The 23,439-nt window shown below is 42.7% G+C and overlaps 3 protein-coding genes across 10 annotated transcripts; 1 reads left to right on the forward strand and 2 right to left on the reverse strand.

The window, feature by feature from the left end:
- Positions 1–84: 84 nt before the first annotated feature.
- Positions 85–5,544, reverse strand: LOC129091564 (ankyrin repeat and SOCS box protein 3-like). Of its 3 annotated transcripts, none has more exons than XM_054599237.1 (10): positions 5,421–5,544; positions 3,486–3,690; positions 2,912–3,085; positions 2,651–2,763; positions 2,445–2,577; positions 2,068–2,245; positions 1,426–1,644; positions 1,021–1,323; positions 798–931; positions 85–709 (listed from the first exon to the last, which is right to left on the reverse strand). In XM_054599237.1, the coding sequence occupies exons 2-10, from the start codon at positions 3,685–3,687 to the stop codon at positions 474–476; spliced, it is 1,692 nt and encodes a 563-aa protein (XP_054455212.1). In that variant the 5' UTR covers positions 3,688–3,690; positions 5,421–5,544; the 3' UTR covers positions 85–473. The 3 variants fall into 3 exon arrangements, with proteins under 3 accessions (XP_054455212.1, XP_054455213.1, XP_054455211.1); XM_054599238.1 differs by having other exon boundaries at positions 2,912–3,082; positions 3,486–3,693; XM_054599236.1 differs by having other exon boundaries at positions 3,486–3,693.
- A 4,343-nt stretch (positions 5,545–9,887) lies between these two features.
- LOC129091264 (ankyrin repeat and SOCS box protein 3-like) lies at positions 9,888–14,549 on the reverse strand. Of its 3 annotated transcripts, none has more exons than XM_054598814.1 (10): positions 14,473–14,549; positions 13,294–13,498; positions 12,720–12,893; positions 12,459–12,571; positions 12,253–12,385; positions 11,876–12,053; positions 11,235–11,453; positions 10,830–11,132; positions 10,607–10,740; positions 9,888–10,518 (listed from the first exon to the last, which is right to left on the reverse strand). In XM_054598814.1, exons 2-10 carry the CDS (start codon positions 13,493–13,495, stop codon positions 10,283–10,285), a joined length of 1,692 nt encoding a protein of 563 aa, XP_054454789.1. In that variant the 5' UTR covers positions 13,496–13,498; positions 14,473–14,549; the 3' UTR covers positions 9,888–10,282. The 3 variants fall into 3 exon arrangements, with proteins under 3 accessions (XP_054454789.1, XP_054454790.1, XP_054454788.1); XM_054598815.1 differs by having other exon boundaries at positions 12,720–12,890; positions 13,294–13,501; positions 14,473–14,539; XM_054598813.1 differs by having other exon boundaries at positions 13,294–13,501; positions 14,473–14,539.
- Positions 14,550–14,659: 110 nt separating this feature from the next.
- On the forward strand, positions 14,660–21,837 carry c5h10orf88 (chromosome 5 C10orf88 homolog). Of its 4 annotated transcripts, none has more exons than XM_054598816.1 (9): positions 14,660–14,739; positions 15,541–15,734; positions 15,973–16,170; positions 16,496–16,565; positions 16,708–16,899; positions 17,177–17,305; positions 17,468–17,591; positions 18,072–18,291; positions 20,796–21,837. In XM_054598816.1, the coding sequence occupies exons 2-9, from the start codon at positions 15,586–15,588 to the stop codon at positions 21,040–21,042; spliced, it is 1,329 nt and encodes a 442-aa protein (XP_054454791.1). In that variant the 5' UTR covers positions 14,660–14,739; positions 15,541–15,585; the 3' UTR covers positions 21,043–21,837. The 4 variants fall into 4 exon arrangements, with proteins under 4 accessions (XP_054454791.1, XP_054454795.1, XP_054454793.1 ...); XM_054598820.1 differs by having other exon boundaries at positions 18,072–18,282; XM_054598818.1 differs by having other exon boundaries at positions 14,675–14,750.
- The last annotated feature ends 1,602 nt before the right edge of the window (positions 21,838–23,439 follow it).

The following is a 23,439-nucleotide window of genomic DNA, read 5'->3' on the forward strand; positions in this document are numbered from 1 at the left end:
CCAGCATGAACAAACAAAATAAACAAATTAGTTAAATTATACAGAAAAACAACAGTTTTGGACCAAAATGGTTTTTATTGGCGAATCACAAACAGGGAATCAAAATCCAGCATGAACAAACAAAATAAACAAATTAGTTAAATTATACAGAAAAACAACAGTTTTATTTGCAAATGGTTTAAATACTTTTTAAACCTTTCTCGGCCCACTTGTGTAGTAAACCTTTGTTTAAAACCCATCCAGAACTTTTATATATACAATTCCTGTAGTCTCAAAGATACAAAATATTCAGATTTTTTGAGGAAATATGTGTGTAAAATAATTCACAAAACAAATATATTACACTGAAACATAATTTAGCTGCCACGAGGAGCTGTAACAAGCTGCTAGATATATGAAACTTTCAAACGGTGCGAAATAAGATGACTTAAAAAAACAACTTAATGCAACATAAAGGGGAAGAGTCAAGGGGGTTATAGAACATGTCTGTGTTGGTGTGTGCTGAGGTATCCCTGTATTCGATTTGAAAGTGGTGATGATGGCGGTGAGTGTGCGTAGGTAGCTTCTGGGATGTCTCTGAATTGGAGGAAGCCATGAAGTGGGGAGGGAACAGGGAGCTGCTGCACCACATTGGTCCTCATCAGTAGATCTGGTCCCAGCACTGACCTGACCTGCAGCCGACAGATGTGGGAAAGACAGGGAATGCACTCTAGAGGGAGGAGAGCAGACAGGGAAGGGAAAATTGTTAACTATGGTTTTCGTGAAAGCAAATCTGCATGTATCATTTGTCACCGTACCAAGATGTGGACGGGGTTCCCACATCTTCTCTGCCCGTCTTCGATCCAGAATATGTTTCAAAGGGGGAGACAGATTCGACCAGTTTACAAACTCCAGCAGGTAATTCAACACCTCACTGTCTGCTTGCTCAAACCTAGAAAGCAGAGAGGACAGAAATATATTGATCAAGTGCAGCCATCTGATACTTGAACAAAGAGTGGACAAGTGAGAGGACAGTCTTACATGATGGGTTGAAGCAGCAAAGAAGGTTCCAGTCCTGCCTTTAGAAGCAGAGGAAGCCAGCAGGCGGCAAAGTTTACTTGGTTTAGTGCCACGCATAGCAGCTCCCTCAGTTCCTGCAGCTTTAACACAGTTTTCCCATCATGATTTGGTTCAGAACCGTCCCCGGTCAAAGTCTCCTGTCGAGGGATCCATCTGTGCTCAAGTATCAGCTGCAGCAGGTCTGTTTTGTCTGTGGCGAGGGCATACATCCAGTCCTCCTCGCTCAAACTTGCCCCTGCAGCTACCAGCAACCCCACTGATTCACTGAAAGATATTTTTTATCAAAATCAAGTAAGAATCCATATGTTTTATGTTGCGTATGTTCTGTGGAATCTGTGAGGGGGTCAAATCTGATTTCTAACAAACCTGTAGGGTTCGTTTGATGTGCACCACAAGGCCAAGGAGAGCGGTGATCGGATGCCCAGGATGTGTGTGCAGTCCTGGGCGTCTGGGCTATAACCTTCCTTTAGGAGCATCTCGACTTTTTTGCTCTGATGGCTGCGGATGGCCAGGTAGAGTGGACTCACCATGCCATCACCACGGTCACACACTCGATCAGTAACAGCTATCAGCCTCCTGAGGACACTGCATTGACAAATATACAGAGGGTTAAGGAAAAAACATATTGTTACATTTGCATACAGCACCTCCTAAGAAGAGTACAATGTGTTAATAATGATTATCAGTTCTGAGGTGAGTGGTAGATTAATCAGTTAATTAACCAACATAAAATTAATATCATTGGTTAAATCATAAAATAAAGTTATTAATCAAGCAAAAATGCTAAATATTTTCTACTTCCAGCTACTCCAATTCAATTTTTTGCTGATTTTCCCTATTTTATATCATTATTAACAGAATATATTTAGTTTTGGACTGTTGGTTGGACAAAATCTGCTAAGGGAAGATTTTACTTTGCGCCCTGGAAAACGGCACTATTTTCCTACATTTAATCAGCTAACAACTGCCCAATAATACATAATTGAAAGATGAGTTATGAGTCAGTACCCGATGGGGCCAAACTCAGCAGCAGCATGAATGGGAAGCTGTGGCCACTCATGACTGCAGACTAGATTAGGATCTGCCCCGTGGTCCAACAGGAAATCCACACAGGCCTGGTGGCCCTCCTGAGAGGCAATCAGCAGCGGTGTGGCCAGATCAGCGGCCTGGATGCTCACACTGGCACCTAAATCAATAAAAACAAATTAAACAAAACATATTTTGTATTTTATTTTACACGATTGCTGGTGTAAGTGAGGAGTGAAAAGAAGAGGCAAAGTGAGAAGTCCCTGACCAACATTAAATTGCAACAAACAAAGTTATATTTAGAGCTATGAACAAACGTACATGCACACATAAAGGCATACAGAAAAATACATATTTACCAGCATTAACAAGAATTTCCAGGCATTCCTGTTGTCCATACTGTGCAGCCAAAAAGAGAGGGGAGATATTGTGGTCATCTAGAGCCTCCAGGTTGCACACATCGACCAGAATGCGTACAATTTCACTGTGACCCTTAGGAATTAAAAAGAAAATTAGGATACACCTTACAGTGTTGTGTGTTTGTGTTTTTGAGTTCAATAATTACCTTGTAAACAGCCTGATGAAGGTAGGTCCAGCAGGATGCAGTGTGTGTTCGGTTGACCTCTGCACCTTTACTGACCAGCAGTTCTACAACCTCCTTGTGCCTGCCGTCAACAGCTGTTGAAAAACAGATCGCAGCTGACAAATATTGCAGACAGCGTTAATCCAATCACATCTAATTTAAATGAATAAGAGGAAATTTATTTGGTCAGAGATGCATTCAGTACAGAAAACACATGGAGACCAATGATATAAAGTGTTGTACCTGCATACAAAGGACATGATAAGTCATTTGTTAGCTGGTTGATGTTGGCATGTGCCTTCAGGAGGAGTCGGACCACTGCCAGGTGTCCACCCTGCACTGCCAGGTAACATGCAGATTGCCCCTCATGAGTCAAAGAGTTCACATAGGCAGCACAGCCACGGGAGGAGCCTGCTGCTTAAAGTTAGAAACAGAAATAGGAAAACAAAAACCTAAAAAAAAAAAATCTCGACGACAAGTCTGATAACTGCTTATGTAATGAATCAAGGACAACTGTAAAGCATTCTCTGGTTCCACTATCATAATGCTTACGTGCATTCACACTATACATTTTTGTTCTACTATGGATGACAACAAAACTCTGTCTTATCTCCTCTCTTATCTTAAATGTGGGGATTTGTTGCTTTCCTCTGTCTATAAAATGATAAGTATGAATAACTCTGGGTTTTGAACTGTTTAGTGCCAAAATGATTAATCCATTCAGCCATTAGTTCATTGGCAGAAAATCAATTGTTTAAGTTATTTATCTAGGAAAAAATCCACGCATTCTCTTGAGTCGCACGATGGCCTTTCTTACCGCCCGCAGCAGACACAATCTCCTGCACACACTCCTTGCTGCCAGCGGCTGCCGCCTCGTGCAGGGCATTCCAACCACGGATGTCCCGACAGTCCACACTGAAACCTCTCTTTATCAGCCTCCTCACCTGCTTCCTACAGCCTGAGCGAGCTGCTTCAGCAACACTGGAGTCTGTGGCTCCGTAGAACTCTGTGAAGTCCATCCCCTGCTTCAAAGAGAGTCAGATCCATTAATTGCACCATTGTTTGCAGAGCTGGAAAGTAACTAAGTACATCTTTCTCTCAAATACTGTACTTATTGAGGATTTTCATTGTATGCTACTTAATACTCTTGCTCCTCTACATTTAAGAAGTAAATATTGCATTTCTAAGTGCACTACAGTACCAGTCAAAAGTTTGGACACACCTTCTCATTCAACTACTTTGAAGAATCTAAAATATAAAACATATTCTGGTTTGTTGAGCATTTGTTTGTTCACCACATAATTCCATATGTGTTCCTTCATAGTTTGGATGTCTTCAATATTAATCTACAATGTAGAAAAAAATAAAAAAATAAAGAAAAACCATTGAATGAAAAGGTGTGTCCAAACTTTTGACTGGTACTGTATATATAAATTTGCACTGTACGCAAACGATTAATCGAGAAACTAATCAGCAGATTAATCGTATCAGCCCTAACATACAGTATGTTGCTGCAGAATTACAATTCATAGAGTAAAAATGTTTCTATAGTAAAATATATTCATGGACACAGATGGAGGGATAAAATAAATGATCTTTTTAACAGTAAAGTTAGACAATGCACACAAGTTAACATTGCCTTATGCCTTTGACCCCTGCAAAGGCAGTTTAATGTTGCAGTGTGCAATGAATTTAGTTGCTTAATTTGCATGCATTTATAATAAAAACAAAAAACATCATATTTAAAAACTACTCTTAGATAAGCAGCACAGCTTCCCCCATCATCTCTGTGAGTCACCCACAGCTGGGGAGCAGCTAGAAAGCAATTCTAATATATATATACAGTACCAGTCAAAAGTTTGGACACACCTTCTCATTCAACTACTTTGAAGAATCTAAAATATAAAAACATATTCTGGTTTGTTGAGCATTTGTTTGTTTACCACATAATTCCATATGTGTTCCTTCATAGTTTGGATGTCTTCAATATTAATCTACAATGTAGAAAAAAATAGATGGAGGGATAAAATAAATTATCTTTTTAACAGTAAAGTTAGACAATGTGTAACCGATGTCTTTCTGCGTTGTGTCTTTTATCTTTGAGTGAGGCACACACAGGAGTCGAGTACTGGAGGTTTATTCTTTCAAAAGGAGACAAAACAACACGGGTGTCACACACAATCCGGGATATCACTCTCCACTCAGCTCCGTGCATCAGCGCTCACTCACGCTAGCTTAATATATCCTGTGACTTTCAATGAATACATGTAGGGAATAAATTATAAAAATGTAAACAAAGCATAAAATGATCTCAAATAAATAAATTAAATAAAAAGACAGTATATTAAATATATACACTAATAAAGGAAATAAAATATAATAGAGAATTGTCATTTTCCTCTCACACTCATTTTACATATTATACCATAAACAAAGACACATACAATCCGGGATATCACTCTCCACTCTACAAAACAAAGGAAGCAAACAATTGACCACACATACCGGATCACACAACTGCATTTGAAATATCAAGGCGGGAAAAAACTAAGCTACCACCGGCTCAAGCTAGTTTACAGTTAAAAAAGTCCACCCTTCCAACAGTTCAATGAAATTGTCTACGCACCAGAGAGTTTCTCCCGCGTGCCTAAAAGCACATCGCAAAGCAGTGTGAACCACCACAACCGTTCAAGGGCAACAAACAAGGGGTTAACATAAAAATCTAACGGAGAGAGACACAAACGCAACTCACCAGCTCCGTGCATCAGCGCTCACTGACGCTAGACACACAGGTGCAACGCCAAACCACTCCCCAGGGAAACAAAAGGCATGCCATAGGGAACAACGAAACCAACTTACTTAGGAACCAATATTTGGTGGAGTTCACAATAAAAAAAGGTATGAACAATGATAAAAAAAATAAAAAAAAATCAAATTAAATTTAGCTCGGCTACAAATGCACACAAGTTAACATTGCCTTTGACCCCTGCAATGAATTTAGTTGCTTAATTTGCATGCATTTATAATAAAAACACTCCTCCAATGAATCGCCACCTTATCGTGGTGGAGGGGTTTGTGTGCCCCAGTGATCCTGAGAGCTGTGTTGTCGGGGGCAATAGCCCCTGGTAGGGTCTCCCAAGGCAAAGTGGTCTCGGGGGAGGGGTCAGACTAAGAGCGATTCACCAAACCTCAATGAATCGGACGATGCAAGGTTGTGGCACCTCGCCCGGAATAGGGAAACCGGGGCACCCTCCTGGAGCCAGACCTGGTAGGGGAGCTCGCCGGCGAGCGTCTGGTGGCCGGGCCTTGGCACATGGGGCCCGGCCGGGCCCAGCCCGAAAAAGCTACATCGTGCCGCCACCCTGTGGGCCCACCACCCGCAGGGATAGGCATTGGGGTCGGGTGCAATGTGAGCTGGGCGGCAGGCTGGGGCGGAAACCTGGGCGTGCTAACCCCCGGCATCACAGACTAGCTCTAGGGACGTGGAATGTCACCTCTCTGGCGGGGAAGGAACCGGAGCTGGTGCGGGAGGTGGAACGCTACCAGCTAGATATAGTTGGGCTCACCTCCACGCATAGCACCGGTTCTGGAACCAAACTCCTGGAGAGGGGCTGGACTTTTTCCTTTTCCGGAGTTGCCCAGGGTGAGAGGCGCCGGGCGGGTGTGGGGATACTCACAAGCCCCGGCTGAGCGCCGCTGTTCTGGAGTTCTCCCCGGAGAACGAGAGGGTCGCCTCTCTGCGACTGGGAATCGCAGGAGGAAAGTCTCTGACTGTTGTTTGTGCCTATGCACCAAACGGCAGTTCGGAGTACGCGGCCTTCTTGGAGTCCTTGGGTGGTGTTCTGGAAAGGGCGCCGACTGGGGACTCCATAGTTCTTCTGGGAGACTTCAACGCTCACGTGGGTAACGACGGAGAAACCTGGAGGGGTGTGATTGGGAGGAACGGCCTGCCCGATCTGAACCCGAGTGGTGCTTTGTTGTTGGACTTCTGTGCTAGTCATGGACTGTCCATAACAAACACCATGTTTGAGCATAGGGAGGTTCATAAGTGTACTTGGTACCAGAACACCCTAGGCCAAAGGTCTATGATCGACTTTGTAGTTGTGTCATCAGACCTGCGGCCGTATGTCTTGGACACTCGGGTGAAGAGAGGAGCAGAGCTGTCAACTGATCACCACCTGGTGGTGAGTTGGATCAGGTGGCGGGGGAGGCTGCCGGACAGACCCGGTAAACCCAAACGTGTAGTGAGGGTGAACTGGGAACGTCTGGCTGAGGATCCTGTCCGCAAGGTCTTCAACTCCCACCTCCGGAACAATTTCTCGTGCATCCCGGGGAGGCTGGGGACATGGAATCCGAGTGGGCCATGTTCAAATCCTCCATTGTGGAAGCTGCTGCTAGGAGTTGTGGTCGGAAGGCGATCGGTGCCTGTCGTGGCGGCAATCCAAGAACCCGCTGGTGGACACCAGCGGTGAAGGAGGCCGTCAAGCTGAAGAAGGAGGCCTTTCGGGCTTGGTTGGCCGAGGGGTCTCCTGAATCAGCAGGCAGGTACCGGTTGGCCAGAAGGGCTGCAGCTGCGGCGGTTGCTGAGGCAAAACCCGGGTGTGGGAGGAGTTTGGCGAGGCCATGGAGAAGGACTTTCGAATGGCCTCAAGGAAGTTCTGGCAAACCGTGAGACGACTCAGAAAGGGGAAACAGGGCTTTTCTCAGGCTGTGCTCAGCAGGGGGGGAGAACTGCAGACCCGGACTGGGGATATTGTCGAGCGGTGGAAAGAACACTTTGAGGAACTCCTGAACCCGACCAACACGTCCTCTGTGGAAGAGGCAGAGTCTGAAGACTCAGGGGAAGTCTCGTCCATATGCCTGGCGGAGGTCGTTGAGGTAGTTAAAAAGCTCTTCAGCGGCAAAGCGCCAGGAGTGGATGAGATTCGACCGGAGATGCTAAAGGCTCTGGACATTGTTGGGCTGTCTTGGTTGACACGTCTCTTCACTGTCGCGTGGAAGTCGGGTACAGTGCCTGTGGAGTGGCAGACCGGGGTGGTGGTTCCCATTTTCAAAAGGGGGACCGGAGAGTGTGCTCCAATTATAGGGGTATCACACTGCTCAGCCTCCCCGGGAAAGTTTACTCCAGGGTGCTGGAAAGGAGGCTCCGTCCGATTGTCGAACCTCAGATTCAGGAGGAGCAATGCGGATTCCGTCCTGGACGTGGAACAGCGGACCAACTCTTTACCCTTGCAGGTCTGTTGGAGGGTGCATGGGAGTTTGCTCATCCAGTCTACATGTGTTTTGTGGACTTGGAGAAGGCCTTCGACCGTGTCCCTCGGGGAGTCCTGTGGGGGTACTGCGGGAATATGGGGTACCTGGTTCGTTACTACGAGCCATTCGGTCCTTGTATGACCAAAGTGAGAGCTGTGTCCGGATACTCGGCACAAAGTCGAGCTTGTTCCCAGTGCGTGTTGGCCTCCGCCAGGGCTGCCCATTGTCACCAATCCTGTTTGTGATTTTCATGGACAGGATTTCAAGGCGCAGCCGGGGGAGGAGAGTTTCCGGTTTGGGGACCTCAGAATCGCATCCCTGCTTTTTGCAGATGATGTGGTTCTGTTGGCTTCTTCAGAACGTGACCTTCAGCACGCACTGGGGCGGTTCACAGCCGAGTGTGAAGCGGTCGGGATGAGAGTCAGTACCTCCAAGTCTGAGGCCATGGTTCTCTTCCGGAAAACGGTGGATTGCACCCTCTGGGTTGGGAGTGAGTCACTGCCCCAAGCGAGGGAGTTCAAGTATCTCGGGATCTTATTCACGAGTGAGGGTAAAATGGAGCGGGAGATGGACAGGCGGTTCGGTGCAGCGTCAGCAGTGATGCGGGCGTTGTACCGGACCGTTTGGTGAAGAAGGAGCTGAGCCGAAAGGCAAAGCTCTCGATTTACCAGTCCATCTACGTTCCAACCCTCACCTATGGTCATGAGCTTTGGGTAGTGACCGAAAGAATGAGATCGCGAATACAAGCGGCCGAAATGAGCTTCCTTCGTAGGGTGGCTGGGCTCAGCCTTAGAGATAGGGTGAGGAGCTCAGACATCCGGAGGGAGCTCGGAGTAGAGCCGCTGCTCCTTCGCGTCGAAAGGGGCCAGCTGAGGTGGCTCGGGCATCTGATCAGGATGCCTCCTGGACGCCTCCCTTTAGAGGTTTTCCAGGCACGTCCAACTGGTAAGAGGCCCCGGGGTAGACCCAGAACACGCTGGAGAGATTATATATCTCGTCTGGCCTGGGAACGCCTCGGGGTTCCCCAGGAGGAGCTGGAAAGTGTTGCTGGGGAGAAGGACGTCTGGAGGACCCTCCTTAGCTTGCTGCCCCCGCGACCCGGCCCCGGATAAGCGGAAGGAAATGGATGGATGGATGGATGGATATTTAAAACTACTCTTAGATCAGCAGCACAGCTTCCCCCATCATCTGTGAGTCACCCACAGCTGGGAGCAGCTGGGGGATGCTGTGCTTCACTGGCTGGAGGTTTGAACCCTGAAACTTTATTGACAACTTCACTATGACAACGTCAATTGTGTAGTTTTGAGCAAAGGGTGCCGCAAATGACACCCAGCTACCCTTTAGACCAGCGTTCAGCCAGCTAGTTAATCACAAACAGCTAGCTAGCTTATTAATTATGATATCATGGTACTTTGTTAAGGCTTAAACGTCATTATTGCTGTTGAATTGTTCGTTTGAATTAGAAAAAAAAAAAACCGTCTTTCCCCTTTTTTTTTTTGTTCTGCTGTTGCCGGGAAACAAGAATAAAGTGTGCGCGCGCGGGCTGTGCGCAGCGTTAACGGACAGAAATCAGCCGTTTGTTTGCATCAGCTGAGCTAACGCGCTGAATGCGCACGAGCGAAGGAATCCTGCTAGCTCGCGACACAGCAACACAGCCGATATCCAGAGGGAAAAAAACATGCACATGCATCTGATAGAAGGAGAAAATTAACATACTCACGTATGAAATACATTAAGGCATATTTTTCCTAAATTTGTAGTTTAACGGCCTTATATTACAGAATATGTTTTATGTCACGTAAACACCCCTTAAAACGAGCTCCCTTGTTTCTTACGTCGCTCTGGATGCTATTTCCTCCTGTCAAAATATCTGCTGTGACGTTGACCAATCAGAGCCGGTCTTGGTGTTAATGACAGCGCTGTGCACCAATCAGAATTGGACCAAAATGGTTTTTATTGGCGAATCACAAACAGGGAATCAAAATCCAGCATGAACAAACAAAATAAACAAATTAGTTAAATTATACAGAAAAACAACAGTTTTATTTGCAAATGGTTTAAATACTTTTTAAATCTTTTTAAACCTTTCTCGGCCCACTTGTGTAGTAAACCTTTGTTTGAAACCCATCCAGAACTTTTATATATACAATTCCTGTAGTCTCAAAGATACAAAATATTCAGATTTTTTGAGGAAATATGTGTGTAAAATAATTCACAAAACAAATATATTACACTGAAACATAATTTAGCTGCCACGAGGAGCTGTAACAAGCTGCTAGATATATGAAACTTTCAAACGGTGCGAAATAAGATGACTTAAAAAAACAACTTAATGCAACATAAAGGGGAAGAGTCAAGGGGTTATAGAACATGTCTGTGTTGGTGTGTGCTGAGGTATCCCTGTATTCGATTTGAAAGTGGTGATGATGGCGGTGAGTGTGCGTAGGTAGCTTCTGGGATGTCTCTGAATTGGAGGAAGCCATGAAGTAGGGAGGGAACAGGGAGCTGCTGCACCACATTGGTCCTCATCAGTAGATCTGGTCCCAGCACTGACCTGACCTGCAGCCGACAGATGTGGGAAAGACAGGGAATGCACTCTAGAGGGAGGAGAGCAGACAGGGAAGGGAAAATTGTTAACTATGGTTTTCGTGAAAGCAAATCTGCATGTATCATTTGTCACCGTACCAAGATGTGGACGGGGTTCCCACATCTTCTCTGCCCGTCTTCGATCCAGAATATGTTTCAAAGGGGGAGACAGATTCGACCAGTTTACAAACTCCAGCAGGTAATTCAACACCTCACTGTCTGCTTGCTCAAACCTAGAAAGCAGAGAGGACAGAAATATATTGATCAAGTGCAGCCATCTGATACTTGAACAAAGAGTGGACAAGTGAGAGGACAGTCTTACATGATGGGTTGAAGCAGCAAAGAAGGTTCCAGTCCTGCCTTTAGAAGCAGAGGAAGCCAGCAGGCGGCAAAGTTTACTTGGTTTAGTGCCACGCATAGCAGCTCCCTCAGTTCCTGCAGCTTTAACACAGTTTTCCCATCATGATTTGGTTCAGAACCGTCCCCGGTCAAAGTCTCCTGTCGAGGGATCCATCTGTGCTCAAGTATCAGCTGCAGCAGGTCTGTTTTGTCTGTGGCGAGGGCATACATCCAGTCCTCCTCGCTCAAACTTGCCCCTGCAGCTACCAGCAACCCCACTGATTCACTGAAAGATATTTTTTATCAAAATCAAGTAAGAATCCATATGTTTTATGTTGCGTATGTTCTGTGGAATCTGTGAGGGGGTCAAATCTGATTTCTAACAAACCTGTAGGGTTCGTTTGATGTGCAACACAAGGCCAAGGAGAGCGGTGATCGGATGCCCAGGATGTGTGTGCAGTCCTGGGCGTCTGGGCTATAACCTTCCTTTAGGAGCATCTCGACTTTTTTGCTCTGATGGCTGCGGATGGCCAGGTAGAGTGGACTCACCATGCCATCACCACGGTCACACACTCGATCAGTAACAGCTATCAGCCTCCTGAGGACACTGCATTGACAAATATACAGAGGGTTAAGGAAAAAACATATTGTTACATTTGCATACAGCACCTCCTAAGAAGAGTACAATGTGTTAATAATGATTATCAGTTCTGAGGTGAGTGGTAGATTAATCAGTTAATTAACCAACAGAAAATTAATATCATTGGTTAAATCATAAAATAAAGTTATTAATCAAGCAAAAATGCTAAATATTTTCTACTTCCAGCTACTCCAATTCAATTTTTTGCTGATTTTCCCTATTTTATATCATTATTAACAGAATATATTTAGTTTTGGACTGTTGGTTGGACAAAATCTGCTAAGGAAGATTTTACTTTGCGCCCTGGAAAACGGCACTATTTTCCTACATTTAATCAGCTAACAACTGCCCAATAATACATAATTGAAAGATGAGTTATGAGTCAGTACCCGATGGGGCCAAACTCAGCAGCAGCATGAATGGGAAGCTGTGGCCACTCATGACTGCAGGCTAGATTAGGATCTGCCCCGTGGTCCAACAGGAAATCCACACAGGCCTGGTGGCCCTCCTGAGAGGCAATCAGCAGCGGTGTGGCCAGATCAGCGGCCTGGATGCTCACACTGGCACCTAAATCAATAAAAACAAATTAAACAAAACATATTTTGTATTTTATTTTACACGATTGCTGGTGTAAGTGAGGAGTGAAAAGAAGAGGCAAAGTGAGAAGTCCCTGACCAACATTAAATTGCAACAAACAAAGTTATATTTAGAGCTATGAACAAACGTACATGCACACATAAAGGCATACAGAAAAATACATATTTACCAGCATTAACAAGAATTTCCAGGCATTCCTGTTGTCCATACTGTGCAGCCACAAAGAGAGGGGAGATATTGTGGTCATCTAGAGCCTCCAGGTTGCACACATCGACCAGAATGCGTACAATTTCACTGTGACCCTTAGGAATTAAAAAGAAAATTAGGATACACCTTACAGTGTTGTGTGTTTGTGTTTTTGAGTTCAATAATTACCTTGTAAACAGCCTGATGAAGGCAGGTCCAGCAGGATGCAGTGTGTGTTCGGTTGACCTCTGCACCTTTACTGACCAGCAGTTCTACAACCTCCTTGTGCCCGCCGTCAACAGCTGTTGAAAAACAGATCGCAGCTGACAAATATTGCAGACAGCGTTAATCCAATCACATCTAATTTAAATGAATAAGAGGAAATTTATTTGGTCAGAGATGCATTCAGTACAGAAAACACATGGAGACCAATGATATAAAGTGTTGTACCTGCATACAAAGGACATGATAAGTCATTTGTTAGCTGGTTGATGTTGGCATGTGCCTTCAGGAGGAGTCGGACCACTGCCAGGTGTCCACCCTGCGCTGCCAGGTAACATGCAGATTGCCCCTCATGAGTCAAAGAGTTCACATAGGCAGCACAGCCACGGGAGGAGCCTGCTGCTTAAAGTTAGAAACAGAAATAGGAAAACAAAAACCTAAAAAAAAAATTCTCGACGACAAGTCTGATAACTGCTTATGTAATGAATCAAGGACAACTGTAAAGCATTCTCTGGTTCCACTATCATAATGCTTACGTGCATTCACACTATACATTTTTGTTCTACTATGGATGACAACAAAACTCTGTCTTATCTCCTCTCTTATCTTAAATGTGGGGATTTGTTGCTTTCCTCTGTCTATAAAATGATAAGTATGAATAACTCTGGGTTTTGAACTGTTTAGTGCCAAAATGATTAATCCATTCAGCCATTAGTTCATTGGCAGAAAATCAATTGTTTAAGTTATTTATCTAGGAAAAAAATCCACGCATTCTCTTGAGTCGCACGATGACCTTTCTTACCGCCCGCAGCAGACACAATCTCCTGCACACACTCCTTGCTGCCAGCGGCTGCCGCCTCGTGCAGGGCATTCCAACCACGGTTGTCCCGACAGTCCACACTGAAACCTCTCTTTATCAGCCTCCTCACCTGCTTCCTACAGCCTGAGCGAGCTGCTACAGCAACACTGGAGACTGTGTCTCCGTAGCACTCTGTGAAGTCCATCCCCTGCTTCAAAGAGAGTCAGATCCATTAATTGCACCATTGTTTGCAGAGCTGGAAAGTAACTAAGTACATCTTTCTCTCAAATACTGTACTTATTGAGGATTTTCATTGTATGCTACTTAATACTCTTGCTCCTCTACATTTAAGAAGTAAATATTGCATTTCTAAGTGCACTACAGTACCAGTCAAAAGTTTGGACACACCTTCTCATTCAACTACTTTGAAGAATCTAAAATATAAAACATATTCTGGTTTGTTGAGCATTTGTTTGTTCACCACATAATTCCATATGTGTTCCTTCATAGTTTGGATGTCTTCAATATTAATCTACAATGTAGAAAAAAATAAAAATAAAGAAAAACCATTGAATGAGAAGGTGCGTCCAAACTTTTGACTGGTACTGTATATATATAAAATAAAAAAATATATAAAATAAAAATAAAAATAAAGAAAAACCATTGAATGAGAAGGTGTGTCCAAACTTTTGACTGGTACTGTATATATATAAAATTAAAAAATATATAAAATAAAAATAAAGAAAAACCATTGAATGAGAAGGTGTGTCCAAACTTTTGACTGGTACTGTCATACTTTTGCTCCTCTACATTTAAGAGGTAAATATTGTACTTTTTATGTGCAGCAGTAAAATGCACAAACACATTGATGCAGCAGTAATAATAATAATCTAGAAAGATATTTAATAGTAAAACGCATGGAACATTTTACTGCACAATGAATATCTGTCATCCTAGTAACGTTACACAGTACATTTAGCTGATTATACTTTTAATAAAGTGAGGATTAGAATGCAGTACTGTAACTTATAGTTGAGTATTTTCACAGTATTGGATTTACATTTTAGTAAATGATTTTTATACTAACACGAACACACTGTGATATTTGTCATTAGAATGCAACAAGCCATCACATAACACTATGTACAAAATAATACATGAGACACAAAGCTGCTGGTTTACCTAAATGGAATATCAACGCCTTGGAGTCGCTTCCTGATGACGTCACACCACAACATCCCGTGGCGTGTCGCGCTTTCTAGGAGGCAGCTGAGTTTGGGTTGTAGCTTTAGCTGCCGGTCACAAACACGCCGTTTTAACCATCAGTTATAGTGTTTAATCCAGTTCATCCGCAGTGTTTCAATAGAGTCTGAAGACATGCGAAGAAGAAAGTTAAAGAATCTGAGGGAAACCAGCTAATCAAAGGGTTCAACTGGGGATCACTGTAAGGTAAAGCAAAGGTGTGTGTAGCTTGAGATCTGCAGGATATAATTGTTTATTTATGCTGATCATCTAAAAAAAGATATGTATGCCAAAATATGTGTCATCTTGAAATAAGAAAGATAAACATCCCCACATCAGAGCTGTCAAATCAGCACAGTGCAGGAGGAAGTATTCAGATATTTTTCTAATGGTAGTTGTCAAAACCACAGTATTGAAAAAAACCTGTGTAATAAAATACTGTTACAATTAAAAGTCCTGCATTCAAAATATTACATAAGTACATGTGCACAGCATCAATAAACAAATGTATTGATTTTGCAGAATAGCCTATTTCAGATTCATATGTATTAGATCACTGGGTATTAATGTAATAATTTTAATGTATAGTTGCATGTGTAGCTTGAATAAACTGTTGAGTAGCTTAATCAATAATTTAATAATTGCTTAGTTGATTTATTCTGCATTAATAATCTACATCTGCAAAGACTGAATGTAGTGGCATAGAAGTATAAAGCAGCATTAAATGAAATACTCAGGACAAGCACCTCAAAAATGTATTCAAGTAGGGATCTTGAGTAAATGTAGGCTACATTCCACCTCTGATTCTGCACATACATACACACAACATATGTGAAGTTATATTGAGATTTGAGATTATTTGTGGGGGGGAAAAAGTCCTAACTTGCCTGCAGACAGTCCTGATTTGTTTCCTAAATTGTCTCCTAACATGTTCCCTTTTCCCTGAATTGTCTCCATACTCATCTCTGACCCTGACTCCTAAGTTGTTCCCTACTTTGTGTGTCCTAGCTCATCTCCTAGGAGGTTGCGGTCCCTGTGGCCGTCAGCAGCATCATGGTTGACATCGCTGTGAAGAGCGGAGCTGCCTGGACCTGTCACGCTCAGGAACATCAGCTGGCTCATGTGCTGCTTCCTGTTCACGTCAGTAACAAAGACGATTGTGAAGAGGAGCTCAGTCAGCCACAAGGAGACGAGACAAACTGGTGAGAAGCTTTTAGCTTCTATAAAAGCAATTATTTGTGGGAATTCTACATTGTTTTTTGGCTTGTTGTGTTTGTATTCTCCTTCTTTATTATAATAGTTTTGGTAAAGGCTGAGAGAAGCTCGAGTTAACTGTGTAATGTGGGTAAACAAATCTCAACACGTTATTTAAATAGAAGGAGCATAGATGAGTGATAAGAGGACTGAACGGCACCTTTAACATGTATCCTCCTCTCACAGTGGCGGCCCAGTGCTGTTGGAGCAGACGGAGGAAGGGTCTCCTTGTGTTCTGACGCTCAGATGCAGCCCCTGCTCCCCCACTGCCATCAGCCGCCTGCTGGTCATCAGCGAGGCTCGAACTATGGAGGTGTACGACCAGATGGGAGAATACTGCGGTACGATACGCGGGGAGAAGGATGACAGCATCCAGCCAGACAGGTATAACCACAGTTATCATCACTCGGGTTGCATGTTTTTTTATGTTTTTAGGTAGTTAAAGCTGATAAATATAGAAAATTTATGACCAAAAATGCTTCTTCTATGAATGAAGCCAATCTGACAACATCCTGAGTTTGATCTCCATTGTCTGATATTGAATACAGGCTATAATGTCATAGATTCTTAGAAAAAAACATGAATTCTGTCGAACTGATACATTTAATATTCTTTTTTAATGGATTAGTTCCTGATTAAGTTCTGACAACGTCTGAGTTTGATAAATGTCTGATCGGATGTTGAAGCAGTGTCTCTCTTTTACCCACAGTTCAGACAGAGGGCCTTTCTACAAGAAACAGCTGATCCTCGAGCATCCGTCCTCCGCCTGTGAAGTGAAGGTGAGCTGCGATCAGAGAGACCTTTGACGTCTATTTGAGACCTTTTGCATCTTCTAAACTTTAGTCAACACATCTTTAAACTGTTGAGACATTATTTTAGTGCCTTGAACAGTTTTTTCATCCCGATGTTTTGTTCTCCCAGCTGCTCTCTCTGGGCGGTCGAAGCAGTGTTTTGGTGTGTCGGGTCATCGTGGGCCTCCAGACGCTACAGCCCTGTGTGGCCCGCGGCCCCGGCATCGACATGCAGCAGGTGCAGTGTCTGGTGGAGGAGATGGGAACCAGTCTCTCACCGGGTGCCCAGAACCTCATGGAAATGGTGCAGTTCCAGCAGAAGGTGGGAGTAAAGTAGCAGTGAGTTACTTATAACCTTTAATGAGCCCTTCTGGCAATGAGGGGGAATTACAACAACAACAGCAATGACTTAAGTCAAAGGACGATGCAGATGGACTCATAACCTTCCACTTGCTTGTGCTTCACTTCACTTATGGTTGATTGTGCCATTAAGTTTTGAGATTGCTTATCCACCTTTAGGAAACCTTTAGTTTCAGTTCATCTCAGCTCACTATGGAAATCAACTCTGTACGTGACACAGGGACTGTGTTTCTCTCCAGAACCAGACCAGCTCTCTTGGTGGCTTCCTGCCTCTCCTGATGGGTGGAGGAGTTTTCTCTGCCCTGACTCAAGGAGCCAACATCTCCCCAGCAGCTGTCAGCAACCAGCCACAGCCTGCAGACTCCAGGGTATCAGCAATTATCATAATAATTAATTTTGTATGCCTGCAATGATAAATCTTTCTTTAGCATGTCCACTACTAAAGTCATGCCTGTGAAATGTTTGTTCAGGAATGTTTGCATATACTGCATAACAGATGGATAAATAGAGTCTTGTTTCTGTGTAACCAGCCTCCAGTCGGCTCCATCAGGCCTGCAGATGAAGCTCCACCGGCTCAGAACGGAGCGATGACAGGCGGCTCCACCTCCTCCTCCCCAGACCTGCAGGTTTCTGGTGTCAACACTAAGAATATAGGTAAGGAAGAGAATTCCTCTATGGTCAAAAAAGAGCGCACAAGGTGAAGACTTCTACTCTGACTCTTACTTTGTGTTTTTGCTGAAGCATTTGATGCTGTTGAAAGTCACAATTCGGAATGTCTCAGATGTTTTATAGATATAGAAAAGATAATTTATTTTGGAAATGGCAATTTGGGATATGTGTGAGTCATTATTTCTGATATTTCGTAGAAAATGTCCTTTCTTCATGTAATTCTTAGCAGCGTGAAAAATAAACAACAAACAAATGCAAAATACTCGCCTAGCCTCAACCAATCACGTTCTGCATAACGTGATTGGCATGAAAAGATCCCCTGGGTGTGTAAAGGCCTTAAGTCTCAGATTTTCAGGACCAACCTGAATTATGAAAATAGATTTTGTCTTGACTGACCTTTGACAATTGAAAATTTTAGTTCTTAGTTTTGAAATTCAGAAATCTCATGTGGTCTTCCATCTCTAGCGAGCAGTGAGAGCGGCGGTCCAGTGAGCCACGCCCAGCTGGCGGAGATGATGTCACACCTCCTGAAGGGGCAGGTGCACGGCCAGGCGGTGAACTCCGGCCCTGAGCTGCTGCCCATGCTCCAGAATCTCTGTGGTCAGGTGACCAAGCTCAGACTGGATGACGCGACTGCGCTGGCAGAGAAGGAGAAGATGATGAGAAACGGCTCATGGTGGGTGAAGTTCAGTGAGTTTATCCTGTTAAGATGGTTTGATTCATTACAATACAATTCAATACAACTCGCAACTGCTGCTGCTCAGAGAAATTACAACCCAGATTTAGTTGATCTTTCTGTTAGTGTTCTTCTAATTAGTCATCAAAGTGAGTGTGACTGCTCTTTTGTCTGTTAAACATGTAAACCCATCACTCTACATGAAGAGGTAGATCTTGTTGTTGATCTGGGATCAGGTAACAGAGCTCCACCTTGTGCCAGAAAGACGTTACTGCAGAAAAAGAGGTCGGCGTTGATGAAACAAAGTCTCTTTATGGGACAGTTGTGTTTGGTCGCATTGTAAGCTGAAAGCTAACGCCCAGACATTTTCCACTGCCTCATGGTTGAATAATCACTGATCTCCAAGATGTCTGGCAACACATAGAAAATATCCTAATTCATCAGATTGCCTGGTAATAAATTCACTGAACTTTTCATGTTCTTTTTGTTCTGGTAAAAATTCTGTTCACTGAACAGCTGACAGACTCAGCTACACAGAAGTATCGTGTTTGTCCAGTGCTTGTTAGCAGTGCAGGGAAGAGGCTGATACGGAGACAATAGAGTTCATTTATCAGCATCGCTGCACGTGTGAGTCATTAAACTGTTGTCAAACTGCACCAAACCTCATTGAATAAATGGAATCTTTAAACTACCACTGACATAAGGGTTAAGTATCAGTTAACTTAATTCCTGGCAAACATTAGTTTCTTTTAAAATGAAAATAAATGGTGTTTACGACCTGGTGCAGTTAAAGAATGAGGCTCTTTGACGGAGCAGAGCGGTACATGTGGGTTCAGAGAGAATGTCAGCTGAGTCAGACTCCACATTGAGGAGAGGACAGCAGCTCAGCGGTACGTTTGACCAAAACAGCACTTTAGTTACCAAAGTGTATTACTTTGAATTATATTACAGAAAACATGCAAAAGGAATATCTGTAAACTGATGGACAAACAAAAGTGTCATTTGAGTGTTTGCTTGTTTTAAAGCTGCTGATAACAGTTATCTCTGTGTGAAATGTTTAAGATTTTTTTATGTCAACTGTTTGTTCAACTGTTTTTGTGAAGTGGCTGTCCCTGAACCTGTGTAATTTATCTTCTTGTAAAGATTGTGATTTCCCAGAATGCTTTTCGACTAATGCAGGAGGTTGTTGCTTTTAGTTGTGCAGCTGACTTGTAGGAGGAGGGAGCGATAATGATGGCGGTAGAAAGTGGTTTCATTTGCATTTAAGAAACTTTGATATTCTTGTTGTTTAGAACCAAAACCTGTCTTGCAGTTGCATTGCATTCTGGGCTTTTGAGGCTGCTGCATTGCATTCTGGTCTTAACTTGCTACTGTAGGTGCAGAAATTGGTTTCTTACTCTTACTTCTACTACAGATTTTTTCACCAAATCTTGACCAATGATTTGTAACAACACTTGCACATAAAAATACATCAACTAACAAAAAAAGAACTAGACATTCAAAGTACATCAGCAGCTTCTGTTTTATAACGCAAGTGATTTCCCCTCATTTACTAGATTCTTCAAGATCCTTGAAGGTTAAAAAAGTAATGCTGAGAAAAACCACTAATGCAAAGGCATGCAGGAAGACTGGAAATATTTGAGATGGTGGAAAAGAGCAAAAAGATGTTTTGTAAAGCATCTTGGTTTTGAAAGTTGCCTCTGGGTGGTTTGGATGAAAAAAACCCAAAGTCAGCTGTCTGAGAGTTTCATACAGACATAAATGAGTAACATTAGTGTCTGTATTTATATTTGAGGTTTGGTCTCTGATGGGGCTTCATGTCTGTTCATGAATCAGTCTCATTCCTCTACACTAGACTTAAATATGACTCTCTCTTTCCATTTAAGTGCTTAATAAAAAGTCACATAGTACAATTATTGTATTTTACATGAGTCACAACTAGTACTTACAAGACCTGGTTTAAAAATGTTATGTTATGAGTTATCAAACTGCTAGATGATTATTATTCATCATGCAAAAGTTCAGCTTAGTTTAACGAAATATGAAACACACACTTTTATCAATCTTCTTTGTTTAGAATATATTAATGTAAGATTAGGATGGAGTTTGCATTTTTTTTCTATTTTGACATTTTACAACTGTTGAATACAAACAGAAAATGTATATGTAGTCAAGTTTTGTATACAGTACCAGTCAAAAGTTTGGACACACCTTCTCATTCAACTACTTTGAAGAATCTAAAATATAAAACATATTCTGGTTTGTTGAGCATTTGTTTGTTTACCACATAATTCCATATGTGTTCCTTCATAGTTTGGATGTCTTCAATATTAATCTACAATGTAGAAAAAAATAAAAATAAAGAAAAAACATTGAATGAGAAGGTGTGTCCAAACTTTTGACTGGTACTATACGTGATAAAACATTCAGTGTTATCAAAGAGTGCATGCTTCACTTTGGAAGTAAACTTTGCAGCTGCTTTGCTTTAACCTCATGTGACCTCCGCTCTGCAGGGAGTTGGACTCAGCCATGGAGCGTCGTCTGGAGGAGATGGAGAGGAGGCTGATGGAGCATGTGGACCGTCGTCTGGACGCTCTGGAGCAGAAGCTGGAGAAGGCCCTGTTCAGCGCCCTGCCGCATGTCGCCCTCAACCACGGAGACATGAGCAGCTCGGCGGGAGGAGCAGCGTCCACGGGACCGTCGGAGCAGACCGCCACCGACACCAGCCACGCTCTGAGTCCAGAAACGTTAAAAGACTAACATAACACGTAACCTGGAAGCTTTTCTGCCCTTGAATCTTCTTAAACTAGACCTCAGTGTCAGAGGGGAGGCGGAGCAGGACGGAGACACTAACAGAGACGCAAAAGAAGAAGAAAAAAGGGCTGAAATGGAAAATATTGATAAAATAACTCAATAATCGCAATAATCTGTTATAACAAAAAAAAAAACATGGTTAACTTCAAGTGTCCTGCTGCCAAAGAAACCTCTGTAACGGTTTGTTTGTCTTTTATCTGTGGGAAAATAGGAAATGAATGCTATTCTGTTAGACAGCCATGTCTAATGTCCTGGATGTAGGACTGTTAGTTTGACCTGAAAGAAAACAAAAATCTGTAACTGCAGATATCAAATTTACAACAAAAAAAAGCATGTCCAGTGGCTGCAATGCATTCTAGGAAAGTTTAGTCACATGAAAAAAAGTACACCGAAATAAATCACCAATGACAGCCCATCTGAAACAAAGCAGGTTTTTTAAACGATTAAAATGAAGTAATGCATGTGATCTTATCCAGGTTATTGTTGGCAGGTTTTAACATATTAATAATATACATGAAACACCAGCAGAACACTTATTTATTCACATTAAGATGTGCATGTCCTCCCAAGTTTCATGAACCTCCAGTCAATATCCTGACCAACAGTTCTTCTTCTTCACGCTATCTACTGTAACTGCACTGATCTCTCTGTTGGTTAATCAGGCCTTAACTGTTTGTTTCAGTACGGTTTGGTTTGAATCTAAGAATTAACTATATATATATATATATATATATATATATATATATAAAAAACGTAACTGATTAAAATGTGTTTTAAAACGACACTGTAATGTTTGAAATAATGTACATGTCTGTAACATAAATCTGCCAATGTAAACTATTAAAATGACTGTTTTGACCTGTTAATGGTTTTATGCTGATATTAAAAGCAATAAAAATATATTTATACAGATGAATGTACTCTTTTTTTGGGTCGTTTTATAACTCTGTTCTCTTCTTAAAACAAAGAGGAGTTAATTATATCGAAACCTGAATAGAGAAAGAATAAGTGAGATGATTCTATTGAGCAAGGCAATAACTTGGCAAGAGCTCAGTACTTTACTGAAAGCTGTAGGACTGCAAGACACTTTAAAGGACAAGAGACTTTAATAAGCTATGTGTGAGTGCAAAGTAGAACACAAATTGACATTTTATGCAAATAAAGTATTATAAAAGCATTTTACATACCTAACTGCAAGTCACAGTTCATTTAACTGTGTCAACCATAACAAGCAGGACATTTTGGCGTTCAGTTTGGTATCTTTGGGCTCCAGCGCTGACAAAACACATGAGTCAGAAAATACTTTTAACGGCTGACAATACAGATTTATGTGCAGAGGACAGAGGGAGGACAGAGGCAGTTAGAGGAAAATGTTACTCAAAAGTTTCCCGAAAAGGTTAAATCTACTTAGCCGATGGCTCCTTCCAGTAATGCTGGTTGGAAATGAACCATGAAGGTCACTGAAGGTCTTTGAATGTGGAGAAACACTGGAGTTAGGCCTAGTTACCAAAATATAAAAAGAAACAGAGGAGATGGTCCATGCCAACGTTGTGCACAAACCAACTGGCAGCAGAGAGCTGAAATGGGTCACATATTACATAAGGAGGATATGTGGCGGCTGTGGCACATGAGGTAGAGTGCTTGTCCCGTAACCACAAGGTTGGTGGTTCAAACCCCTCTACCGGCAACATGCCGAGGTGTCCTTGAGCAAGACACCTAACCCCAAGTTGCTCCCCGGGCGCTTCATTGCAGCCCACTGCTCCTCCGGGATGGGTTAAATGCAGAGAAATAATTTCCCCATTGTGGGACTAATAAAGGCTTTATTATTATTATTAACAAATTATCAAATGATGTGCAGATGTTTGGTTCGACATGTGGAGGACAGACACTGAGTCAGCAGAACGGAGCTCTGGGAGAAAATCTGCTCTGTCAATCAGGTCACTGGTTCCATTCACATCTCATCCAACTGGGGTCAGAATGAAAGAATCACTCCCTGCTCCTCTCCTCCTGCTGGTAGAAGACATTCATCTGCATTCCAGGAAATATTCAGTGATGTTTTAGTGGTGAACCCACTTCACCTCTAAGCCCAACTCTGCTACGTGAGAGGTGGGCTGAGCAAAGCAAGGCAAAATCTGCTGCAAGATGGCAACTTGATCACACTCCAAAGTCTCCATATTAATAATAATATGTTTGATATAATATCTATAATATGACATTATAGAAGATATGAAAAGTCAAGACATTTGCAAAGATAATTTCTGTTACCTCCTAATAAGTCAACAGGTTATCAGGGGTCAGATTCCGCCCGCAAAAAACTTAAATTTAAGAGATTTGGGGCTATTT

The sequence above is a fragment of the Anoplopoma fimbria genome, chromosome 5 (genome assembly GCF_027596085.1).
Source record: "Anoplopoma fimbria isolate UVic2021 breed Golden Eagle Sablefish chromosome 5, Afim_UVic_2022, whole genome shotgun sequence".
Taxonomy (NCBI): domain Eukaryota; kingdom Metazoa; phylum Chordata; class Actinopteri; order Perciformes; family Anoplopomatidae; genus Anoplopoma; species Anoplopoma fimbria.

Coding starts and splice junctions, on each gene's coding strand:
- LOC129091264 (XM_054598814.1), bottom strand. CDS start 13,495: ATGGACTTCACAGAGTGCTACGGAGACACAGTCTCCAGTGTTGCTGTA. Junction 12,894..13,293: donor GATTGTGTCTGCTGCGGGCG/GTAAGAAAGGTC, acceptor TCTAACTTTAAG/CAGCAGGCTCCTCCCGTGGC. Junction 10,519..10,606: donor GGAACCCCGTCCACATCTTG/GTACGGTGACAA, acceptor TCCTCCCTCTAG/AGTGCATTCCCTGTCTTTCC.
- c5h10orf88 (XM_054598816.1), top strand. CDS start 15,586: ATGGTTGACATCGCTGTGAAGAGCGGAGCTGCCTGGACCTGTCACGCT. Junction 16,171..16,495: donor GACAGCATCCAGCCAGACAG/GTATAACCACAG, acceptor TTTTACCCACAG/TTCAGACAGAGGGCCTTTCT. Junction 17,592..18,071: donor TGTCAACACTAAGAATATAG/GTAAGGAAGAGA, acceptor TTCCATCTCTAG/CGAGCAGTGAGAGCGGCGGT.
- LOC129091564 (XM_054599237.1), bottom strand. CDS start 3,687: ATGGACTTCACAGAGTTCTACGGAGCCACAGACTCCAGTGTTGCTGAA. Junction 1,324..1,425: donor ACATCAAACGAACCCTACAG/GTTTGTTAGAAA, acceptor AATATCTTTCAG/TGAATCAGTGGGGTTGCTGG. Junction 710..797: donor GGAACCCCGTCCACATCTTG/GTACGGTGACAA, acceptor TCCTCCCTCTAG/AGTGCATTCCCTGTCTTTCC.